The 19,316-nt window shown below is 46.7% G+C and overlaps 2 protein-coding genes across 8 annotated transcripts in view; one reads left to right on the forward strand and one right to left on the reverse strand.

Moving 5' to 3' along the window:
* The window catches only part of WDFY2 (WD repeat and FYVE domain containing 2), a 119,966-nt gene that overhangs the window by 96,238 nt on the left and 4,412 nt on the right, over positions 1–19,316 (forward strand). For all 6 annotated transcript variants that reach the window (XM_050950009.1, XM_050950028.1, XM_050950036.1 and 3 more), the window contains 4 exons: positions 1,135–1,240; positions 5,770–5,871; positions 7,578–7,708; positions 10,124–10,232. In XM_050950009.1, coding sequence (XP_050805966.1) covers positions 1,135–1,240; positions 5,770–5,871; positions 7,578–7,708; positions 10,124–10,232 — 448 coding nt within the window. The remainder of the gene's footprint in view (positions 1–1,134; positions 1,241–5,769; positions 5,872–7,577; positions 7,709–10,123; positions 10,233–19,316) is intronic.
* DHRS12 (dehydrogenase/reductase 12) overlaps positions 12,834–19,316 on the reverse strand; it is a 57,774-nt gene continuing 51,291 nt past the window's right edge. The window contains exons 8-9 of one of the 2 annotated variants that reach the window (XM_050950990.1): positions 14,041–14,120; positions 12,834–13,194 (exon numbers count right to left, since the gene is read on the reverse strand). In XM_050950990.1, the coding sequence (XP_050806947.1) occupies positions 14,049–14,120 (72 nt within the window). In that variant the 3' untranslated portion in view covers positions 12,834–13,194; positions 14,041–14,048. The remainder of the gene's footprint in view (positions 13,195–14,040; positions 14,121–19,316) is intronic. The other variant, XM_050950948.1, reaches the window with a different exon arrangement.

Below are 19,316 nucleotides of genomic sequence, written 5' to 3' on the forward strand. Positions count from 1 at the left end.
GCTTTTTCTTGTCTACCTGGCCAGTGCATCTGAGTTGAGAGTGCTGTCCAGAGCAGTCACTATAGAGTACTGTGGGATGGCTCCCGGAGGCCAATACAGTCAAATTACATCCACACTACCTCAAATTCAACCTGACGACAATGTTGATTTCAGTGCTACTCCCCTCGTCGGGGAGGAGTACAGAAATAGATTTTAAGAGCCCTTTAAGTCAACAAAAATGGCTTTGTCATGTGGACGGGTCCAGGGTTAAATCAATTTAACGCAGCTAAATTCGACCTAAACTTGTAGTGTAGACCAGGTTCCATGCACTAAACCCCTGCCCCCCCGAAGATCCATTTCTTCTGGAGGCCCCCCCAAAAAAGACCAGTGCAAGAAAACAAAGTGAGCTCAAGTAATTCCTTCCCCCTTGGTCTCAGTGTCTTCTTTCTGTGCCAGTCTCCTAGATCGTAAGTTTTCTGGGCCTTGGTACTTCCCTCTTCTGTAGAGCTGAGCACACTTTTTTTTTTTTTTCATGTTTTACAAATAATACTAAAAGGAGGAATAGTCCATTTTTTCTAAAAAACTTAACTCTCAAAATGTTAGGAAGATCTGGGGCAGCCTTATCAGTTCTATTCTATTTGAAATTCTTTTAATTTGTTAGTGTTAGATTCGAATGCTCACAGCAACACCTTAGAAACTATTTGTCTCTTCAAGTTGCTATCATTCACAGGTACCATGTGGGGATTTAACAAATTAATTAATAACTGACACATTTGTTCTGAGAGCGAGCGAGCACTTTACCATAGTGGTTATAGGTATTTGGGACTAAATTCTCTGAGGTCATTAAATTACAATGCAGCCATGGCTTTCAAGGAAGCTAAGATCTCCAACCTAACTAACTGGAAAAGTATTAGTTATGTCTGGAAACTAATCTTGTTTTAAATCCTCCTCTAATAAGTGCTGTGCTACCCAATGGGGACCAAATTCAGAGCACATGGTACAGTATATAATATGTAATCTACTAATTGGAATTGTAGGACTAGTGAATTTTATACATGAAGGAGCCAAGAGAGAAAAATATGGCAAACCAGTTATTTTGTCTTGGGACATATCTTTAAACCTTTAACTAACTGACATTGTATGTTTCTTTTGCAGCGATAAAGTTCAGTGTCTCTCCTATGCTCCCCACACAAGACAGCTCATCTCTTGTGGTGCAGATGGTGGAATTGTTATCTGGAATATGGATGTTGAGAGACAGGAGGTAGATATCTATCTCTTGTTCATCCTCTAAGAAGCTCAGGCCTTTCTAAAGCATGTAATTTGAATCTGATTGGTATCTTTTTAAAGGTTAGAAAATAAACTAGTATTTTAGGAATGCTCCAGGTGTTACACGTGTGAAGATGTATAGTTTTGTGTGTGATCTAGTGGTTCAGGGTAGTTATGTAGCAGCGGGTGTGTTTTATGTATGTTGCTAAATAGTGAGTGCTCTGAAAAGTGACTCTTTGAAGAGGACATTGTAATGTGTTCTGTCTGTGTTTTTCAATAACAGAATCCGATGGAGTTACAAGTGTGCAAGTAGGATTTCTGTTTTTATGCATCAAAATGATTGTTTAAATTTCAGTCAGTTACACTTTGTGCAAAATTTAGAGGTAGTGAGATTACACCAAAGACCTAATTTAATGTTTTAGCAATGACGGGGGAAAAAACGCTAGTGACTCGAATCTGTTCGTATCCAGGGCTGTCAGTTTACAAGTGAAAGGATGGATGTTTGATTTTTAAACAGCCGGTTCTGGAAACTCCGATTTCTATTTGAGTCCATTTTCTTTTTTCTACCTTTGCCAAAAATCACTAAATTAGGCCCTAGGTTACAACTGTGTAATCCCACTACTGCTAATAGTTTTGGACAGGTGTAACTGATTGATTGGCAATCATGCATCAAAGCAATTGTTTATTAAGAGAATAGAATCCTCGTTGCACACTCATAACATATTGGCTCTCTATGGCTAACATAAAAAAAGTAGTAAAAACTTATTCTGTGCCTTTATATATGCTTGAGAGTAGCCTCAGTTCTGTAGTCTCTGTAGCTGCAATGGTGCTGAACCGTAGGTGTTGACAAGGACATGCAGGGTTTGCACTCATTGAGCTTATGTTTTGCACTTCCTTGTAACTGGGGTAAACCCCGAATAAATCAATCCTTGCAAACTTCAGTTTGTCTAGTCTACCATATGGGGTGTAACTACACTTAACTGCTGAACTGGCCCATTTCTGGAGTATAGACAAGGCCTTAGTCACTAAAGTAAGGTAATGCAACTGATATCCACCGTGGGCAGATCTGAGTTACGTGATGGCATTTTTAGTCATTCTGTAATGTGGAGCTGCACTTGAAAGGGACACAACCCACATAAAAACCTCACTTCTGTGGGGATTTTTTTTACCATTATTGTTGCTAATGTCACCTGAGATTGCTGTACTACCGTAAACTCTCACTTTTGTGCCCATTGCCTGTTTGACTACTGCTTGTTAATCTGCTATATGTGGAATACTCATAGGGGCTGTCACTCGAAGAAAGAGGTTATCCACCTATAATTGTAGGTTCTTCATGTGTGGTCCCCATCTGTATTTGCTACCCATCCTCCACTCCCTCTGTAGCAGATTGATTTAACGAACTGTGATAAAAATGGGAAACTGGAGAAGTGTCGGCCTGCACCACCTTTTGTGCCCGTGACTCAGAGCATGAGGAGGCCAATGGACACTGCTTGCAAAAAAATTAAACTTTGGCACATGGCGCATGTACATATCCCATCTGTGGAATACAGCTAGGGACCACACTGCTCAAAGAGCCTCCAGCCACAGGTAACTAACTGCCCTTGCCCTTTTGGTGTAACTTTAACATTCAGAAATAATGTGTTACTTAATGTTTTACAAAGGCAACTACAAAGCTTTAAAATTGAAAAGAGCTTTGTTATAAAACAAACTGCTTTATTGTGTGTGAGTTGGTTGAAAAGTGGGTAAGAAATATAATTAGCTAAATGAGTGTTTGTAATCCGGTGTTAACAGATATGTCTATATTGGCTCGTTCTTGTTGTCAGGAGGGAGTATATATATATTGTTACATTGACTCCAAAACACTAATCCTTAAGATTTTAGTATAACCTATTTTGCCTTGGGCTCTCTTCTGGAGTGCCTTTTTTCTTGAAATGTTCTGGTTATTGCTTTGGTGGCATTTTTCACTGATTAGATTTTCGTGTGTGTGTGTGGTATTCACTTTGATATTACCACTTCTACCATGTCTCTGGAATTGCACAAGGGAGGAATTAAGTCATTTATATTTTAATTCTTGTAAATTATTTTATCTGTCAATCTTAAAAGGCCATAAAGGAACATTTGAAAGAGGCTAGAAGTGGTTTCCATTTTACTACTGAGCAGTTACTGTCACAAGGGATATCTACCTTTTTCAAATGTTGTGCCTCAGTGCGTAGATGAAAGCCCTATTTTCTCAGAACACACATCTAATTAAAGAGTTGGTTACTTTTAGAAAAGTAGAGTGGGGACTTACCCCTAAAGCACCTGCGCCTTTGAGTTAACCTAACAAAGCAAGCTGCAGTTCCTTTAGAACTTGTTTGATCATAGGGCGCTGGAGTGAAGGCTTAAGTTTAAGGATTTCATCAGCCTTACCTTGCTTTTTTGCTTTTGCTAAACTCCATCATAATCTAACCTTATTTAACCACAGTGTTGTGCATTTTAATCCTTAATGTTTGATACCCAAGCATCTTCTGAAGCCATTCCAGTTAATTGGGTTTTTTACTTAATAAGGCAATCTTTTAAACAAGCAGCAGAGTCCTGTGGCACCTTATAGACTAACAGATGTATTGGAGCATGATCTTTCGTGGGTGAATACCCACTTCGTGGGATGCATTGTTTTTTAAACAATCCTCTTCTACACCCAGTAGTCAGGAATGGGTGTAAAGTGGATTAATGTGTATTTATATTAGAGCAACCTTGCAAAAGGTGGAGGTGAGGGGGGATGAGAGAATGCAGCAGCAGCTTCAAGGAGGGGCCCTATTTGTGAGGATGTAGTAGAAAGATAAAGGATAGAGGGAAGGAAAACACAAGACGAGGAAGCTGCATATTGGAGAGGAGTTGCCCTGCTTCCCAAAGACAGACCAGTGGCAAGGAGGTGAGAGCGCACCTGAAGAGTTCAGGCCCCTGCCAATACTGCTGCTGTCACTTAGTTGTTTCCTGTTTGCTGTCAGCGGGGGCCTGATAGGGGAAGCATTAGTTTACCAGACTTCCCTCCCAGTAGAGAATTGAGTCATTATCATCACTCCTCACGTCAGGGCTTGGGTGAGGGTTACAGGCTATTGAGGATAGCCTTTGCTGAGGTTTCTCCATTCCTTACTCCTGGGAGAATTCTGCACCAACAAAATTAAAAATTCTGCAAATTTTATTTGTCAAAATAACACTACATAATCATGTCAGTTTCAATTATTTTGGTAATTTATTTCAAAATACCTGTCAGCAACTCTGTCTGTAACAATACATATACACACACATATCCTCCAGGAATAGAGTTAGAGACCCCTATGACAACCCAGTTCCTGTTTCTCTATCCCCTCCCCCACAGAGCCCAGCTGGGGGACCCTTCGGCCCAGAAACTCACAACTTTCCTACCAGAGCCCAGCTGCGGGGGTCCCCCGACCCAGACACTCTCACCCCCTACCCCCCCCCAGAGCCCAGCTGTAGGACTCCCCTCGGCCCAGACACTCTCACCCCCTACCCTCCTAGAGCCCAGGGATCCAGAGGGAGAAACAGACTGATGCTGGGTTCTGGGCTTGCGTGGAGTTCCCTGCATACTGTCGTCTTCCTTCAGGGTATGCTGGGAACTGCAGCTGCAGGCAACTCTCCAGTCCACGCCCACTCCCTCTCCCCCTGACCTTGTCTTCTATTTGTGAACTGAGCTCTGCCAGGCCCAGTGGCCCCTAGTGGGGGCCAACATCTCTGAAGTCCATTTCTGTGGTGGAGTGGGGAAGGAAATTCTGAACACACATTAATCTCTCTGCAAAATTCTGCCTTGCGCAATGATGCAGAATTCCCCCAGGAGTAACTCTTACCCACTTCACTCACAGCATGACAAGTATAGCATTAGATCAAACTGCATTAGAAAATACAAGATTTTACTGAAAATAAACGCTAGCTTTAGTGTATAAATGTAAAAGCAGGATAGAGCCGACCTTTCTTTTTGTTCAGCCTTGTTCAGGATCTGCCTGCCATCCCCACACACGAGACTTGAAGTCTAACAGCAGGAGGTTCAGAAAAGCCAATTACAATTTAAAAGATTGAGCAAAATTTTTCAAAGTTTGAGTGTTTAGGCACCTAAAAATGAATGACCTGATTCTAAGTAGTGCTGACCACTCACAAGTGGGTCCAGGGAGGGTTGCAGGGGCCCTGGCCTGAGTCTGAGTAGTGCTGAGTACCTGCAACGCTCAGTGGAGCCAGCTGAGTGTGCTCAGGATCACACCATTCATTTCAGGCATCTGATTTTTAAGCATCCATGTTTTTGTCAAATGTTGGCCTTTCTTTCAGAATAGAATCCTACTTTATGGTGAGAAACGTTCCTCCTGTGTGAACTTTCAGAACACAGCAAAATAAATCCCGGGGAACACTGTTTTTCTAGACAAGTTCAGCATAACACTGTTTAATTATTGCAACAGAAGCCACATGGCTTGTTCTGCTATTGGATTCCTACCTGAAGCTTTTCTGCCTATTTATCATAACCCTTTTGTGTTACAGACACCAGAGTGGTTGGACAGTGACTCCTGTCAAAAGTGTGACCAGCCTTTCTTCTGGAATTTTAAACAGATGTGGGACAGTAAGAAAATAGGCCTCAGACAGGTTTGCTCTGTTTTGTATTGATGAAGTAATTTAAGAGAACAATATACCTGATAGTTCAATGAAATATTTTAACATTTTTCAGATGTATAGGAACTTGTTAAACTTTTCCGTTGGCTGCTTGGTGATTCAAGTCATTTAGCTACCCTCGTTCCAAGAGAGGGGGAGTGGACAGGCAAAGGCCTGGTGATGGGTAAATATCTTGGCCCTCACAAACAGAAGCACTTTTTGCAATCCATTTCTATAGAAAATGCACCCTGTACATTAGCTTGGGTAAATTTTGAGTTGCATGTGGGTTTAGCGACGTGAATCTTATTTAATATCATAGGAAGATTCTGTACAAACAAACGTGGCCCAAAGCTCACGTCTGAAGAGTCTAATGGAACCAGTATAATAGTGTACTAAAAAGGGCATTGCTTTCCCTTCAAAGGCAAATATCCATAATTGCTGTTCCAACTGCTCAGAGTTATTGGCAAAACTAGTCTACAGTTTGCAGCATGAGAAAAATGGACAGTGTTAGGTAGCAACTGTCACATTGCCCAAGGCATTTTCAGGCCTGTTTTATTAGGTAGGATTGTAAAAAGCTGAGGAGAATCTGCTCACTTGACTTTAGATGGACGGTGTTTACATAAACTGAATGCCTGACATTGCCCAACACTGAGATGTTATCTGGCCCTCCAACAGTAACCAACGCAGCATTCCAGTGTTACAAAGCCAGCAGGGAGGGGAAACTCGCTGTCCCCTATAATCCTAATACATGATCCCAGAGCCCAGCTCAGTGTGTGAGATCCTACTCTGTTTTGCTTTGCTTGAAGGTATTCCTGGTCCTTTTGTTGAGACTGAAAAAGTGGCAAAAGGGACCACATTGAGCTGCCTGTCAGGAATGTATGTTTACATGTGTGTTCGTATCTCAGAACATATTTGAGGAGGCAGAAGGATTTGCCCAGTGTCCCGAATGTAATTGTACAATACTGATAAAAGGATAGTGGTCTCCTAATGATACACAGGCAATTCTTGTAACACTAATGTGGCGTGCACGCATTGATTTGCCCACACACTAATGAGAATACTCTTCCCCACCCCCTTCCCCCCCGCACAAAAGAGAATATCCAGTCTGAGGATTTTTGCCTGATCAAAATACCAGACTGAGAAAAGGTTTCAAAGATCTTTACTTAAGCTAGTGAAGCAGACTTAAGTAAGTGAAATAGCTGTGATCTAAATTCATCACATCATAATATAACTCTTACGTAGCTCTTTTCATCCACCATTCTCAGTGCTCTAAAAAGGTCAGTATCCCTGTCCGTCACTTCCCCATCTGTGAAATGGGTATAGAGGAAGTGATTTGGCCAAGATCTCCCAGCAGCCGGAGTCAGAGCCAAGAACAGAACCCATCTCTCGAGTCCCAATTCAGTGCTCCGTCAACTAGGCCACACTGCCCCCATTTGGCCATCGTTAGCGGGCTTACCCCAGATGCTTAGCTGGATGTAGTTGTTAGTGAAAGGTAATGAAATGCAAAATTGAGACTAGTTTTTTCCTACTATTCAGCTTTTTCTCCTTCTGCCCTAAATGGGGGTTCAGAGAACTTGCTGTGGCCACAGGTGAGTTCTGCTGAGGTGAATGGATGAAGTTAAGAGGAGAAGTTAAGTTAAGCACTGCTGTGCTTTGTTTTTTCCATTCTGACCAATCCTTTTTTGACTTGCCTTTTTCAGCATCACTGCCGGAAGTGTGGGAAAGCAGTGTGTGGCAAATGCAGCTCTAAGCGCTCCTCCATACCACTGATGGGATTTGAGTTTGAAGTGAGAGTCTGCGATAGCTGTCACGAATCAATAACGGATGAGGAGTGAGTCTGAACTATGAGCCCAGTTGCCTCAGAAGAGGCTTAATGAGTTACAGAACTCCTCAAGCTGTACTCCTGTATACTGCACTCTGCTCAGAGTCAACCAGATGGGAGTGCCACCAAGCTGTATAAAGTGCTTTTTCCTTTAACAGGTCAGGCCATCAGTCTCTATCGCTCTGTGTAGCACCAGGACTTGGTATTCTCCTTTATACAACTATAGCGTTCTTGTGACTCAGTTGCTGTGTTCAGTTCTGCGTACTTCATTATCAGAAAGAGAGACAGTTTGGAAGGAGTTTGGGAAAGAGCAACAAAAATGTTCTGGCGGTCAGAGGAGTTCATTTAATTAGCTCCTAATTTCTCTTTCTTGTGTGTAACTTGGTACAGTGTCCTGCTGTTTGGAATACCAGGACTTGTGGTACACATCTGTCTTGTATCTGGGGCTGCCCCCAGAAATGGAGTGTGGAGAGAGAGGGACTTTTATGCAAAATAAAGAGTTTATTTTGCCTGAGGCTAAAACTGTGGCTTTTACCAAGACTGCAGTACATAGCTGGACACAGTTAGGAAAAACTGGAATATGAAGTGTCATTTCTAAAGCGGTGGTGCAAAGTAAAATCCACTGCTGGAGGATTCTTCTAAACAGTCCTTATTTCTTCCTACCTGTTTCTTTCCCGATGTGCTCCTCCTGAATATGAAAGGGGAGCTGTTTTCACATTTTGCCTTGTCACAAATCCCTCTGTGGGGAGAGAGACTGTGAACTACATCTCCCAGCCTGCCTTGCCACAGACGTACTTACAGAGTTGGCTACCATAATGGACTGCATTTCCCAGCCTAAGTCATTGAGAGGTTCACAGAGATGGTCATCTTGCAATACTGGTCTGCCTCTTGAGAGATGAAGCCCACCCTGCTTCAGAGATTCCAGCCTGGGGCCAGATGGGCTTCTGTCATAGCACCATACTGCTTCACCAAGGCCCACTCACTTTCCCTTCAGTCAGGGGCAGCTCCAGGCCCCAGCACGCCAAGCGCATGCTTGGGGCAGCATGCCGTGGGGGGGCGCTCTACCGGCCGTCGGGGCGGCGGCAGGCAGGCTTCCTTTGGCGGCATGCCTGCGAAGGGTCCGCTGGTCCCACAGCTTCGGTGGAGCCGCGGGACCAGCGGACTCTCCGCAGGCACGCCTGCGGGAGGACCACCAGAGCTGTGGGACCGGCAGAGCCCCTCCCACGGCATGTCACCGTGCTTGGGGCAGCGAAATGTGTAGAGCCGCCCCTGCCTTCAGTCAGTACCTGTCCCATTTGGCATACCACATAACTATTAATTGTAGGAAACTGACTTTTTAGTAGTCTGTTTTTATTTAGTGTGGTAAAGCAGGGTATAATTAGGTGTAGTGGGATGAAATTAAAAGAAACCTCTTTAAGCTAACTAAAAAGAAAAACTTCCTGAAAATGGAATCCATTAGGCTATAGAATAGTCTTTTTAAGTAAGTGCTGGAAACCCCATTGTTTGAGAAATTTAAAATTAGGCTGAACGAAACATTGGAAAATCTGCTGTAGGGAACCATTTTGCCTGGACAGTGGCGATGTACTGGATGATCTCATAAGGTGTCTTCCAGTTCTATCTTCTGTGGTTTACTAAAACTCGGACACTCCTGGGGAGATGCACAGTGCAATGCAGTATTGGTCAAGGAAAGATCAAAAGTGCCCTGGTGTCTTCATTGTCACACACAAGCAGGTACACTCAAGTTTTCAGTATCTCATCTGAAAGATAAGAAACTGCCTGGGAAATTTGATTTTTCTATCTCTGAAGGAAAAACTATGGTTCCAAGGAACTACAGGTCATCCTTCATAGGGTATGTCTATACTGCACGGTCCTTATGGTGGCATGCAGAGTATGTACACTGCACACATCCCTAGCACAGGTATAAATAGCAGTGTAGATGGGGAGGTACTGCTTAGATGAGTTAAGGCACCTGAACCCTGTGGGTGTGTCCCCTCCACAGCTCACTACACTCCCAAGCAGTGCCTGCCCCCTCTACATGACTAAAAATAGCAGTGTAGCATCCCGCTGCTTCCCTATCGCATGGAAGACTCTGGCAGCAAGGAAAGGCTCTGGCAGAGGGAGGCAGCAGCAGCTCCCCTCTGCCAGAGCCTTTCACTGACACATGTAGCTTCACACCACAGCATGGGAGCAGCTCACTTTTCACTGCAGCATGTAGCTACAAGCCGCCACTAGTGGTGTGTCATGTAGGCCTAGCCATAGAGAGACCATGGAGCCATCTCCTCTCACTCAATAATTAAGTTGAGTCACTGAAGAAAATCAGTTATTTACATTAGTGTTCAAATTCTCATTTCCTCCTCTGTGAATAGTTCAGGGCAATACTGCAGTCGCTGTCTCCTTGATTCTTGATTTTTGATCTTTCTTTAGACGTGCACCCACAGCCACTTTCCATGACAGTAAGCACAACATTGTCCATGTACACTTCGACGCAACCAGGGGATGGTTATTGACTTCCGGGACAGACAAGATTATTAAGGTAGGACTAAGGAGACTGCTTTAGTTCATTTTCTGTCTTTTTCCATGTCCCTTCCTCCTCCCACATGGTTTCAGGTCTAAGTCTCCCCTTCCTGCCAATAACAGACTCATGGTCTAGAGAATCTCTAGGCTTTTATCATACACTGCTGTTTCTCACCAGGTATTTTTCACAGCCATTCAGAGATTTCCTGCCCAGTAGGGATCATCAGTGTCCTTCCATTGGGAGTTGCTCTTTCCTTTCGCAAGCAGGTGCCCTCTACAATGGAATTGTTCAATTAGGGAGTTGGTACAAAAATTCTCTTGAATGTCACCTTGTCAATCAGAAAACTGTGATGCAACACGTTCTCCTCTCTAAGTGTCGGGCCTTCTCTTGCTGCCAGCATGGCAGCGGGTGAGAAGACTGTCAGATGAAGCTGGTCGTTCTGTGCATGGTATCCAGCAGGCTGGCTGGGACACTGTTTTAACTGATGAATTTTACACCTAAGTCAGTAAGTTCCTTTGCAACTTTCCATCTGAGTAAGGACACTATTATTTCAAACATATACCGTCTATTGTAGTATTAGTACTAACAAGGGAGTTGGTAAGAAAAAAATGTGCAAGGCTAATCTGAAATGCCAGTTTCTTCTTTGAATGTTTGTTCACGTTCATTCCACGTTAGGTGTGTATGCTTGTCACATGCACTGGTGCTGGAAGTTTTTCCCTCAGTGGTATCCGTAGGGGACCAGCTCTAGCGCCCCCTGGAGTGGTGCATTTTGTCGCGGTATAATGAGTGCCACCTGCACCTTCCAACCTTAGTTCCTTCTTACTGCCAGTGATAGCACTGGAACATTCCTTTGCTTCAGCAAACCATTTCTTCTGTAGAACTGTTCGTTGCGAACCTTTCTATTATACGTACGTACTCCTTATGGAGTCGGTGCTGACACCGGCACTGGAGCAGCCGAGATTGCATTCTGCGCCTAGCATCATGGCATTGGTGCAGAGCACCCTGCAGGTACTGTCATCAGACAGCAATCCACCTCTCTGGCACGCAATCCACCTCCCTGGCACGACCCAGTAAAAAGAGGGAGAGGTCGTTCTCCTGATCGCAAGGGCAAGGAGAGGGCAGGAGGCGAGTCTAGACCCACGAAGGTTGGCTCATCGCCTCCAAATGAGAGTCAGGCCCCAGCTTCAGTTGTTCAGGTTAGCCCATCATGGGATGCGTCAGCCACTTCAGATAGTGGCACGGGAGACTGGCACCTGGCGATGCCGTAGACCCAGGAGGCCCTGCAAGTGGGCAAGGATGTCTTGTCCCTCCCGGTGCCACCCACACAGGCGACAGTAGCTCCCGGGTCAAGGGGTAAGCTTGTCTTTGCATCACCACCTCAGTCCCCGTCAGTGTGGCACTGCTCACCACCTCAGGGAGCGTACCACCAGTGTTCGCCCGTGCAGAGCCACCACACCTCGGATGTAGGGCTACCTACAATTTGGAGCCCTTGGTGCTGGTCTCTGGGACTCCAACCATCACACTGTTGGCTCTGAGCGTTGGTTGCCGATGGTATGGCATAGACCTACTGAGGCACATTCATCCCCGTGACCCCGGTACCAGGAGCATCACTCACCTTCAGATTGATGCTGCTTCAGCGGAAGCCTCTGTCAGGACTCTCGGTACCAGTCACCAGCCTATAGTCAGAGGTCATTGTACCAGTGATGACGCGTGTCAGTCACGCTCTTGCTCCCACTCTATGGGCCAGCACCAGTCGGGAAGCATTTGGCATGGATTGCCAGAGTACCACTGCAGATCCACCAAACTCTGATGCTCGTCACCAGGATCTTGATGTGGTGGATCATCGCCCATGTACAGATCCCATTCGGAGCGTGGCAGTAGATGCTGCTGGGACCGAGATGCCTGCATCGCTGTGGTCCCAGTCTCCAGAACATGGCCTTCCATCCCCAGGTTTGGAGTCAGATTAAGAACCCCTGCAGGCAGAGCAAGGTCCTCCATTGGCACTGCCAGCGCTATTTGTGGCCTCAGGATCAATGGCCCATGCCGTGGCACCCTTGGAACCCATGGGGGTTCACGCAGCCATCCCAAGGCCATAAATCGGTGTCACGAGTCTGTCACCCTCTGCCATGGTCTGCCACCCACCTGAGACGGAGGCCCCTGGGCATGAGACCCTTTAGATGCAACAGACTGGGGAAGAAGGCCATGCCGAGCAGGGCACAGAAGCAGTGACACCTGCTGTACCTGCATCCTGTTCCTCATCCCTTGATGAGGCCATCATGGGACCCCGGCCACGGTCCCCCAGGACGACGCCAAGGCTCATCAGGAACTTTTGAGGAGGGTAGCCTCGAACCTGGGGCTAGAGGAGCCCTCAGACACCCTATTCAATGTCCTCAGCTCAGCAGCCCCACCTAGAGTCACACTGCCAGTACTAGGAGTGGCAAAAATTAACAAGGCCCTCTGGCAGACCCCCTCTCACTACCCCCTATTTCCAAGCATGTGGCGCGCAAATACTGTGTGTCTGCAAGAGGGTATGAATATGTTTATACCCACCCTGCCCCAAACCCATTTGTTGACTGCAGACACTACTAACGAGAGAGCCAGGGACAACTGGGGTCTACTCCCAAAAATAGAGGCAAAGAAATTGGACCTTCTTGGGGGAGAGGTTTATTCTACATCAAGGCTACAGCTGAGGGTGGCGAATCAGGCCCTATTGGGACCCTATGATTTTAATATTTGGCAATCGATGGCCAAATTTGCCGATTCCCTCCTGGAGGACCCCAGAAAAGAGTTCCAAGCCATCCTGGAAGAGGGGCGGGGAGTGGTGAGGGCGGCACTGCAGGCACGCTTGGATGGGGCTGATTCTGCGGCACGGACCATGGCTTCAGCCATAACGATGAGGAGGGCGATGTGGCTGCAGTCCTCAGACTTGTTGATGGAGGTCCAACAGTACATCCAGGACCTCTCCTTAGATGGTCAAGCCCTGTTTGTGGAGAAAACAGACAAACACAGGCTGAAGGACTTATGCACTACGCTTTAGACCCTGGGCCTATACACCCTGGGGCAGCAGAGGAAGCGGGTTAAGCCACAGCCTCCTCTCCAGCAGCGCAGTCAGCCTAGCCAAGAGCCCTTCCAGAAGAAGTGCTATAAACGTCATCTGGGCCAGCAGCCCTCTACCTCGACACAGGCCAACTCTTTCTGCGTCCGGCAGGGGTCGAAGTGGGCATTTTGAGGGTGCGCTGGAGGGTGACATTCCAGCCACTGTCCTAGATCCTGCCCACCTCTGGTTCTCCAACCGCCTTTCTTATTTTCTCCCGGCCTGGGCATCTATAACTTTGGACTGTTGGGTCCTCAGTACTGTGGTGGAAGCTATACCCTCCAAGTTTTCTTTCTCCCTCCCTCCCATCCCTCTTCAGGGACCCCTCTCACAAGAGTCTACTGCATAAGGAGGTGCAAGGCCTGCTACAGGCAGAGGCTGTGGAAGAAGTCCCCCCTAGACCTCAGGGGCAACAGGTTCTACTCCTGCTACTTTATGATCCCAAAGGTCCAGTGGGGTCTAAGGCCCGTCCTGGACCTGTGAGACCTTCAGCAAGTATCTCAAGAAGTTAAGGTTCCACATGGTCTCCCTGGCGTCCATCATCCCCTCCCTGTATCTGGGAGACTCGTAGTTGCTCTCAACTTGAAGGATGTGTACTTCCGTGTAGCAATCTTTCAAGGACACAGTGCAGTACTCCCCTTTGGCCTGGCAATGGCATCAAGGGTGTTTACAAAATGTATGTCAATGGTGGCGGCTTATCTCAAGTACTGGGGTATCCTGATCTACCCGTACCTGGACGACTAGCTGGTCAAGGGTAACTCCAGGTCCAGGACACCATTGCGATGCTGCTGAACACATGCAGGAGAGTGGGCCTGTTGATAAACAAGGAAAAATCAACACTAGTCCCTGTACAAAGAACAGAGTTTATCGGGGCAGTCGTCGACTCCACTAGGCTGAAGGCGTTTCTGCCACACGACAGACTCATCACCGGAGTCTCTGGATTCCCTCTCACGACGGCCAGGGTCTGCCTAGGGCTGCGGGGCCACATGGCAACATGTATGTACATCTACCATGCAATGCTCCAGATGCAACCCCTCCAGCAATGGCTGGCTATGGTCTATGCCCAGTCCAGGGATCACCTGGACAAGGTCATTACCATTCCACTGGAGATACTCACCGCGTTGCAGTGGTGGACTAACCCCGGAACAGTCCTGGATGGATCCCGTTCTGTTACCAGATTTGCCCATTACTTTGGGGTATGTTCATTTATTCAGGTTACTCTTCTCTGTGTGTGTGTGTGGAGGGGGGCGGTGTTCTGTAATTCTATGAATATACTGCTTGTCATGTGTGTTTTCATATGGAGCTCTGCTTCTGCCTTCTCCAAGTCTCCTCCCAGTGGAGCTATCCTGCAGGACCTAGGTTCCCCAGGGCTGGGTTCCACCAAACACGAACACACACACACACACACACACACACACACACACACACAAAGCACATCTGAGCGGACTGAGTCAATCAGCACTTTCAAGCTGACCCCCTTTTACGTCCCTGGACTCAATGGATTGGATCAAGTAGCACTTTCAAGCTGACCTCCCCCTGCCCATGTGCCTCTGGGCTCAATGGACTGGGTCAAGCAACACTTTCAAGCTGCCACCCTTGTGTGTCCCAGATTCAGCATGTCCCTATCCCCACATGATAATTGTGCTGGTAGTAACCTACTTGATGAGCAAACCCCACAGTATTTTGGGCGCTGCAGGGATCTTTAGCTTAGATAAAAGAACTGTTGCTGCAGAGTAAGTGGGAGAAGCTGCAAAGTAAGTGGGAGAAGCTAAAAACACAAAAGAGTGAAGTTCAGAGAGAGAAGCAACCAGCTTAACCATAAAAGTTACTTATTGAATAATAGTGATAACCAGACAAGGAGGGCTCAACCAATATAACATACATTCTACCTTAGGTATTAACCTTGAATAAAGGAAAACAGAGAGAGAAAGAGGGAATCTCACCCAATCCATGAGGCTTGAACTGGTCGGGGTTCCCAGGTGATGGTGGTAGCTCATGGTCCTGAGTGCTGGAGACAGGCAGAGCCGCCAGCATAATCAGTCAGAAGAGGGAGTCCCAGTGGAACTGATGCATAGTTTGGATCTAAGCATCAGAACACTTATTTGAACATAGGTAGGGTTTTTTGTAGAGAAATGACAATGGTTCAAGGGAGAACACTAGATTTGTTTATGGGTAAATTGATGACTCAAGGGTTTTTCTTTAGGCTAGACAATAGGAGCTGATCACTCTTGGCTATGGGTGGTGGTTTCTTCCAGGGAGCTCACAATGCAATTAGGCTGCTTCAGTATTTTGGATATCAATCAAGAATTCATTACTAGAATTGGTCTGATAACTGCTGAGCTGGGTGTGGGCAGGCGTACATTCATTAACGTCTGGAGCAGAGATTCCCATGATGCAGTGCTTCCCTGCTTTTTCTGGTCCCAGAGTTCAGTGCTGTTCTCTGTTCTTCATTCTGTATGCTAATCCCTGTCCCATCTTTTATGCAGATGAGGCTAGAGGAGTTGTCTCTGCTATTCATTCTGTATGCAAATTGAGATGTCTTGTCACCCTTGTCAGGAGGGGTGTAGGTGTCTCCCAACACTGTTCACTGCTCTCTGCAAGCCTTTTCTCTGATCGGTTTTGATTCAAGCAGAGTCTGGTGGGAGGGCGTGTCTTTCATGAGTCAGGCTAGGTACTGCACCCTGGTTCCCCAGAGCTGACTGGTGTCAGTTCAACAGCCCGTGTCCTTTGGCATCACTGATATTGGATGCCTCGGACCTCAGCTGTGGAGCGCACCTTGGCGCAATGCGGACACGAGATGCGTGGTCTCCAGAGGAGGAGGTGATGCATATAAATGTCAAAGAACTCAGGGAAGGTGGCCTGGCCTGCAGGGTTTTTCTCCTGCAGTTAACTGGCCAAGTGGTTCAAGTGCTGATGGAAAATACGGCCTCGATATTTTACATCAACAGGCAAGGGGGAGCACGCTCGTCAGCCCTCTGTTAAGAGGTACTCCACCTATGGCATTTCTGCATCCAGCATGTGATCGACCTCGAGGCCTATCACCTTCCCAGCATCAGGAACACGCTGCCAGATCGCCTCAGCGGGTCTTTCTCACCATGAGTGGTTGCTCCACTCAGAAGTGGTCTAGATGCTCTTCCAGAGGTGGGGAACTCCCCGAGTGGACCAGTTCACCACCAAGCAGAACAGGAAATGTCATGGATTTTGCTCCCTGAAGGGCCTTGGCCTTGCTTTCCCAGGCACCTTTCTCCTATCCTGTTTGGAGGTCCTGATGTATGCGTTCCCGCCCATCCCGCTCGTCAGCAGAGTCCTGCCAGAGATCCAGAGGGACAAGGCTTGAGTCATTATGATTTGCCCCAGCCTGGCCGCGCTAGCATTAATTTGGTAAGCTGTTGGATCTGGCGGTAGCTCCCCCGCCCTCCCACCCCGGGCCACTGCCCAACCTCCTGGACCTTCTTTTGCAAGACCACGGTCACCTCCTGCACCCCAACCTCTCCTCCCTCCACCTCACGGCATGGATGCTGCATGGTTGAACCTGGAGGAGCGAGCCTGCCCCAGGGAGGTGCAGCAGGTCCTTTGGGGAAATAGAAAACCCTCCACTAGAGTGACTTACCTGGCGAAGTGGACAAGGTTCTCCCCCAGGACATCTGAGCGTAGCATCTTCCCGACACGCTCTTCTCTGGAGTCAAGGAATACCCGTTCCTCCTGAAGAATCAGGGCTTGGCCCTCTCTTCTATCAAGGTTTATCTAGCTGCCATCTCAGCTTTTCATCTGCCGATCCAGCGTAGATCAGTGTTCTCACATGAGATGTCCACCAGGTTCCTGAAAGGCTTCAAAAGGCTCTTCCCTCTCATTAGGGATCCTGTCCTGCAATGGGACCTCAATCTTGTTCTCTCCAGACTCACAGGTCTGCTATTTGAACCCTTAGGTGGGAAAGGGAACAAGAGCCCATCATGGAAAATCACCTTCCTTGTGGCAGTGACGTTGGCTTGATGAGTGTCAGAGATTAAAGCCCTAACCTTAGAAATACTTTACATGATCTTCTACAAAGACAAGCTGCAGTTGCAACCCTATCTGACCTTCCTGCCAAAGGTGATGTCTTTCTTACATATCAACCAGGACATCTTCCTCACGGTGTTCTGTCCTAAGCCACACACAACCAATGAGGCAAGGCGACTACATGCCCTGAAGGTCCGCCATGCCTTCGTGTTTTACCTGGAGCATACCAAGCCCTTTCATAGGTCGATGCAGCTCTTCATCGCAACAGCAGACAGGATGAAGGGCCTTCCAGCTGTCCTCTCAGAGGACCTTCAACTGGATTACCTCATTGTGACGTCTGATTAAAATATACTTACGCAAGCCATTATTTCTACCACTGTTATATACTTGCAATGAATCTTATACAGAATGTAACTCGTGGCCAGAAGCAGTTAAACAGTTTGCAGGCTGGATGACCCAAAGCCGACCTTTAAAGTCATGCTTGAAATGTATGTGACTAGCAATTAAGGCCCTTTGTAGTAAATAGGCTAGAACTTTCAAATGCAAACCTGTGAAGTAATAAAAAGTAGTAGTAGTAGTAGTACTTGTGGCACCTTAGAGACTAACAAATTTATTTGGGCAGAATTGTGTGCATCTTGGATGCTACTCATGTAAACAGACAGTTCCTGTCTGTCACTGTAACTATGAATTCAGAGATCAAAAGGGAATATTAACATTTAGATGACTCTTGGGTGAAATGTTAATTGTCTATATGTCTCTTTGAAGTTTGTGATAGACAGCCTAATGGATAAATTGCCTTATGTTAATTTGTGTAATTACTGGTGGTGGTAAGAAAACAGAAGGTTACATCTCATAGACTCATAGGTCAGAAGGGACCAATCTGATCATCTAGTCTGACCTCCTGCACAAGGCAGGCCACAGAACCCCACCCATCCAATTTTATACAACCCCTATCCCAGGACCGAGTTCTTGAAATCCTCAAAAATGGTTTGAAGACCTCAAGCTGCAGAGACACCACCAGCAAGCGACCCGTGCCCCACGCTGCAGGGGAAGGCGAAAAACCTCCAGGGCACCTGACCAATCCGCCCTGGAGGAAAATTCCTTCCCGACCCCAAATATGGCGATCAGCTAAACCCTGAGCATGTGGGCAAGAGTCACCAGCCAGCACCCAAGAAGGAGTTCTCCGCAGCAACTCAGTACCCATCGCATGCAACATCTCCCCGCAGACCATTGAGCAGACCTGTCTGGTGGTAATTCAAGATCAATTGCCCAAATTAACGATCCTATCATAACATCCCCTCCATATACTTATCAAGCTTTGTCTTAAAGCCAGGAAAGTCTTTTGCCCCTACTACTTCCCTCGGAAGGCTATTCCAGAACTTCACTCCCCTAATGGTCAGAAACCTTCGTCTAATTTCAAGTCTAAACTTCCTAATATCCAGTTTATACCCATTCGTCCTCGTGGCTACATTAGTACTAAACTTAAATAATTCCTCTCCCTCCCTAACGTTAACCCCCTTGATATATTTATATAGGGCGAGCATATCCCCCCTCAGCCTTCTTTTGGCCAGGCTAAACAAGCCAAGCTCTTTGAGTCTCCTTTCATAAGGCAGTTTTTCCATTCCTCGGATCATCCTTGTAGCCCGTCTCTGAACCTGTTCCAGTTTGAATTCATCCTTCTTGAACATGGGACACCAGAACTGCACACAGTATTCCAGATGGGGTCTCACCAACGCCGTATACAACGGTACTAACACCTCCTTATCCTTGCAGGAAATACCCCGCCTGATGCATCCCAAAATCGCATTTGCTTTTTTAACAGCCGTATCACATTGGCGACTCATAGTCATCCTGCTATCAACCAGTACCCCAAGGTCCTTCTCTTCCTCCGTCGCTTCCAACTGATGCGCCCCCAACGTATATCCAAAATTCTTATTATTAATTCCTAAATGCATGACCTTGCACTTTTCACTATTGTATTTCGTCCTATTTCTATTACTCCAGTTTACAAG

This window comes from Gopherus flavomarginatus, chromosome 1 (genome assembly GCF_025201925.1).
Source record: "Gopherus flavomarginatus isolate rGopFla2 chromosome 1, rGopFla2.mat.asm, whole genome shotgun sequence".
In the NCBI taxonomy this organism is placed as follows: Eukaryota; Metazoa; Chordata; order Testudines; family Testudinidae; genus Gopherus; species Gopherus flavomarginatus.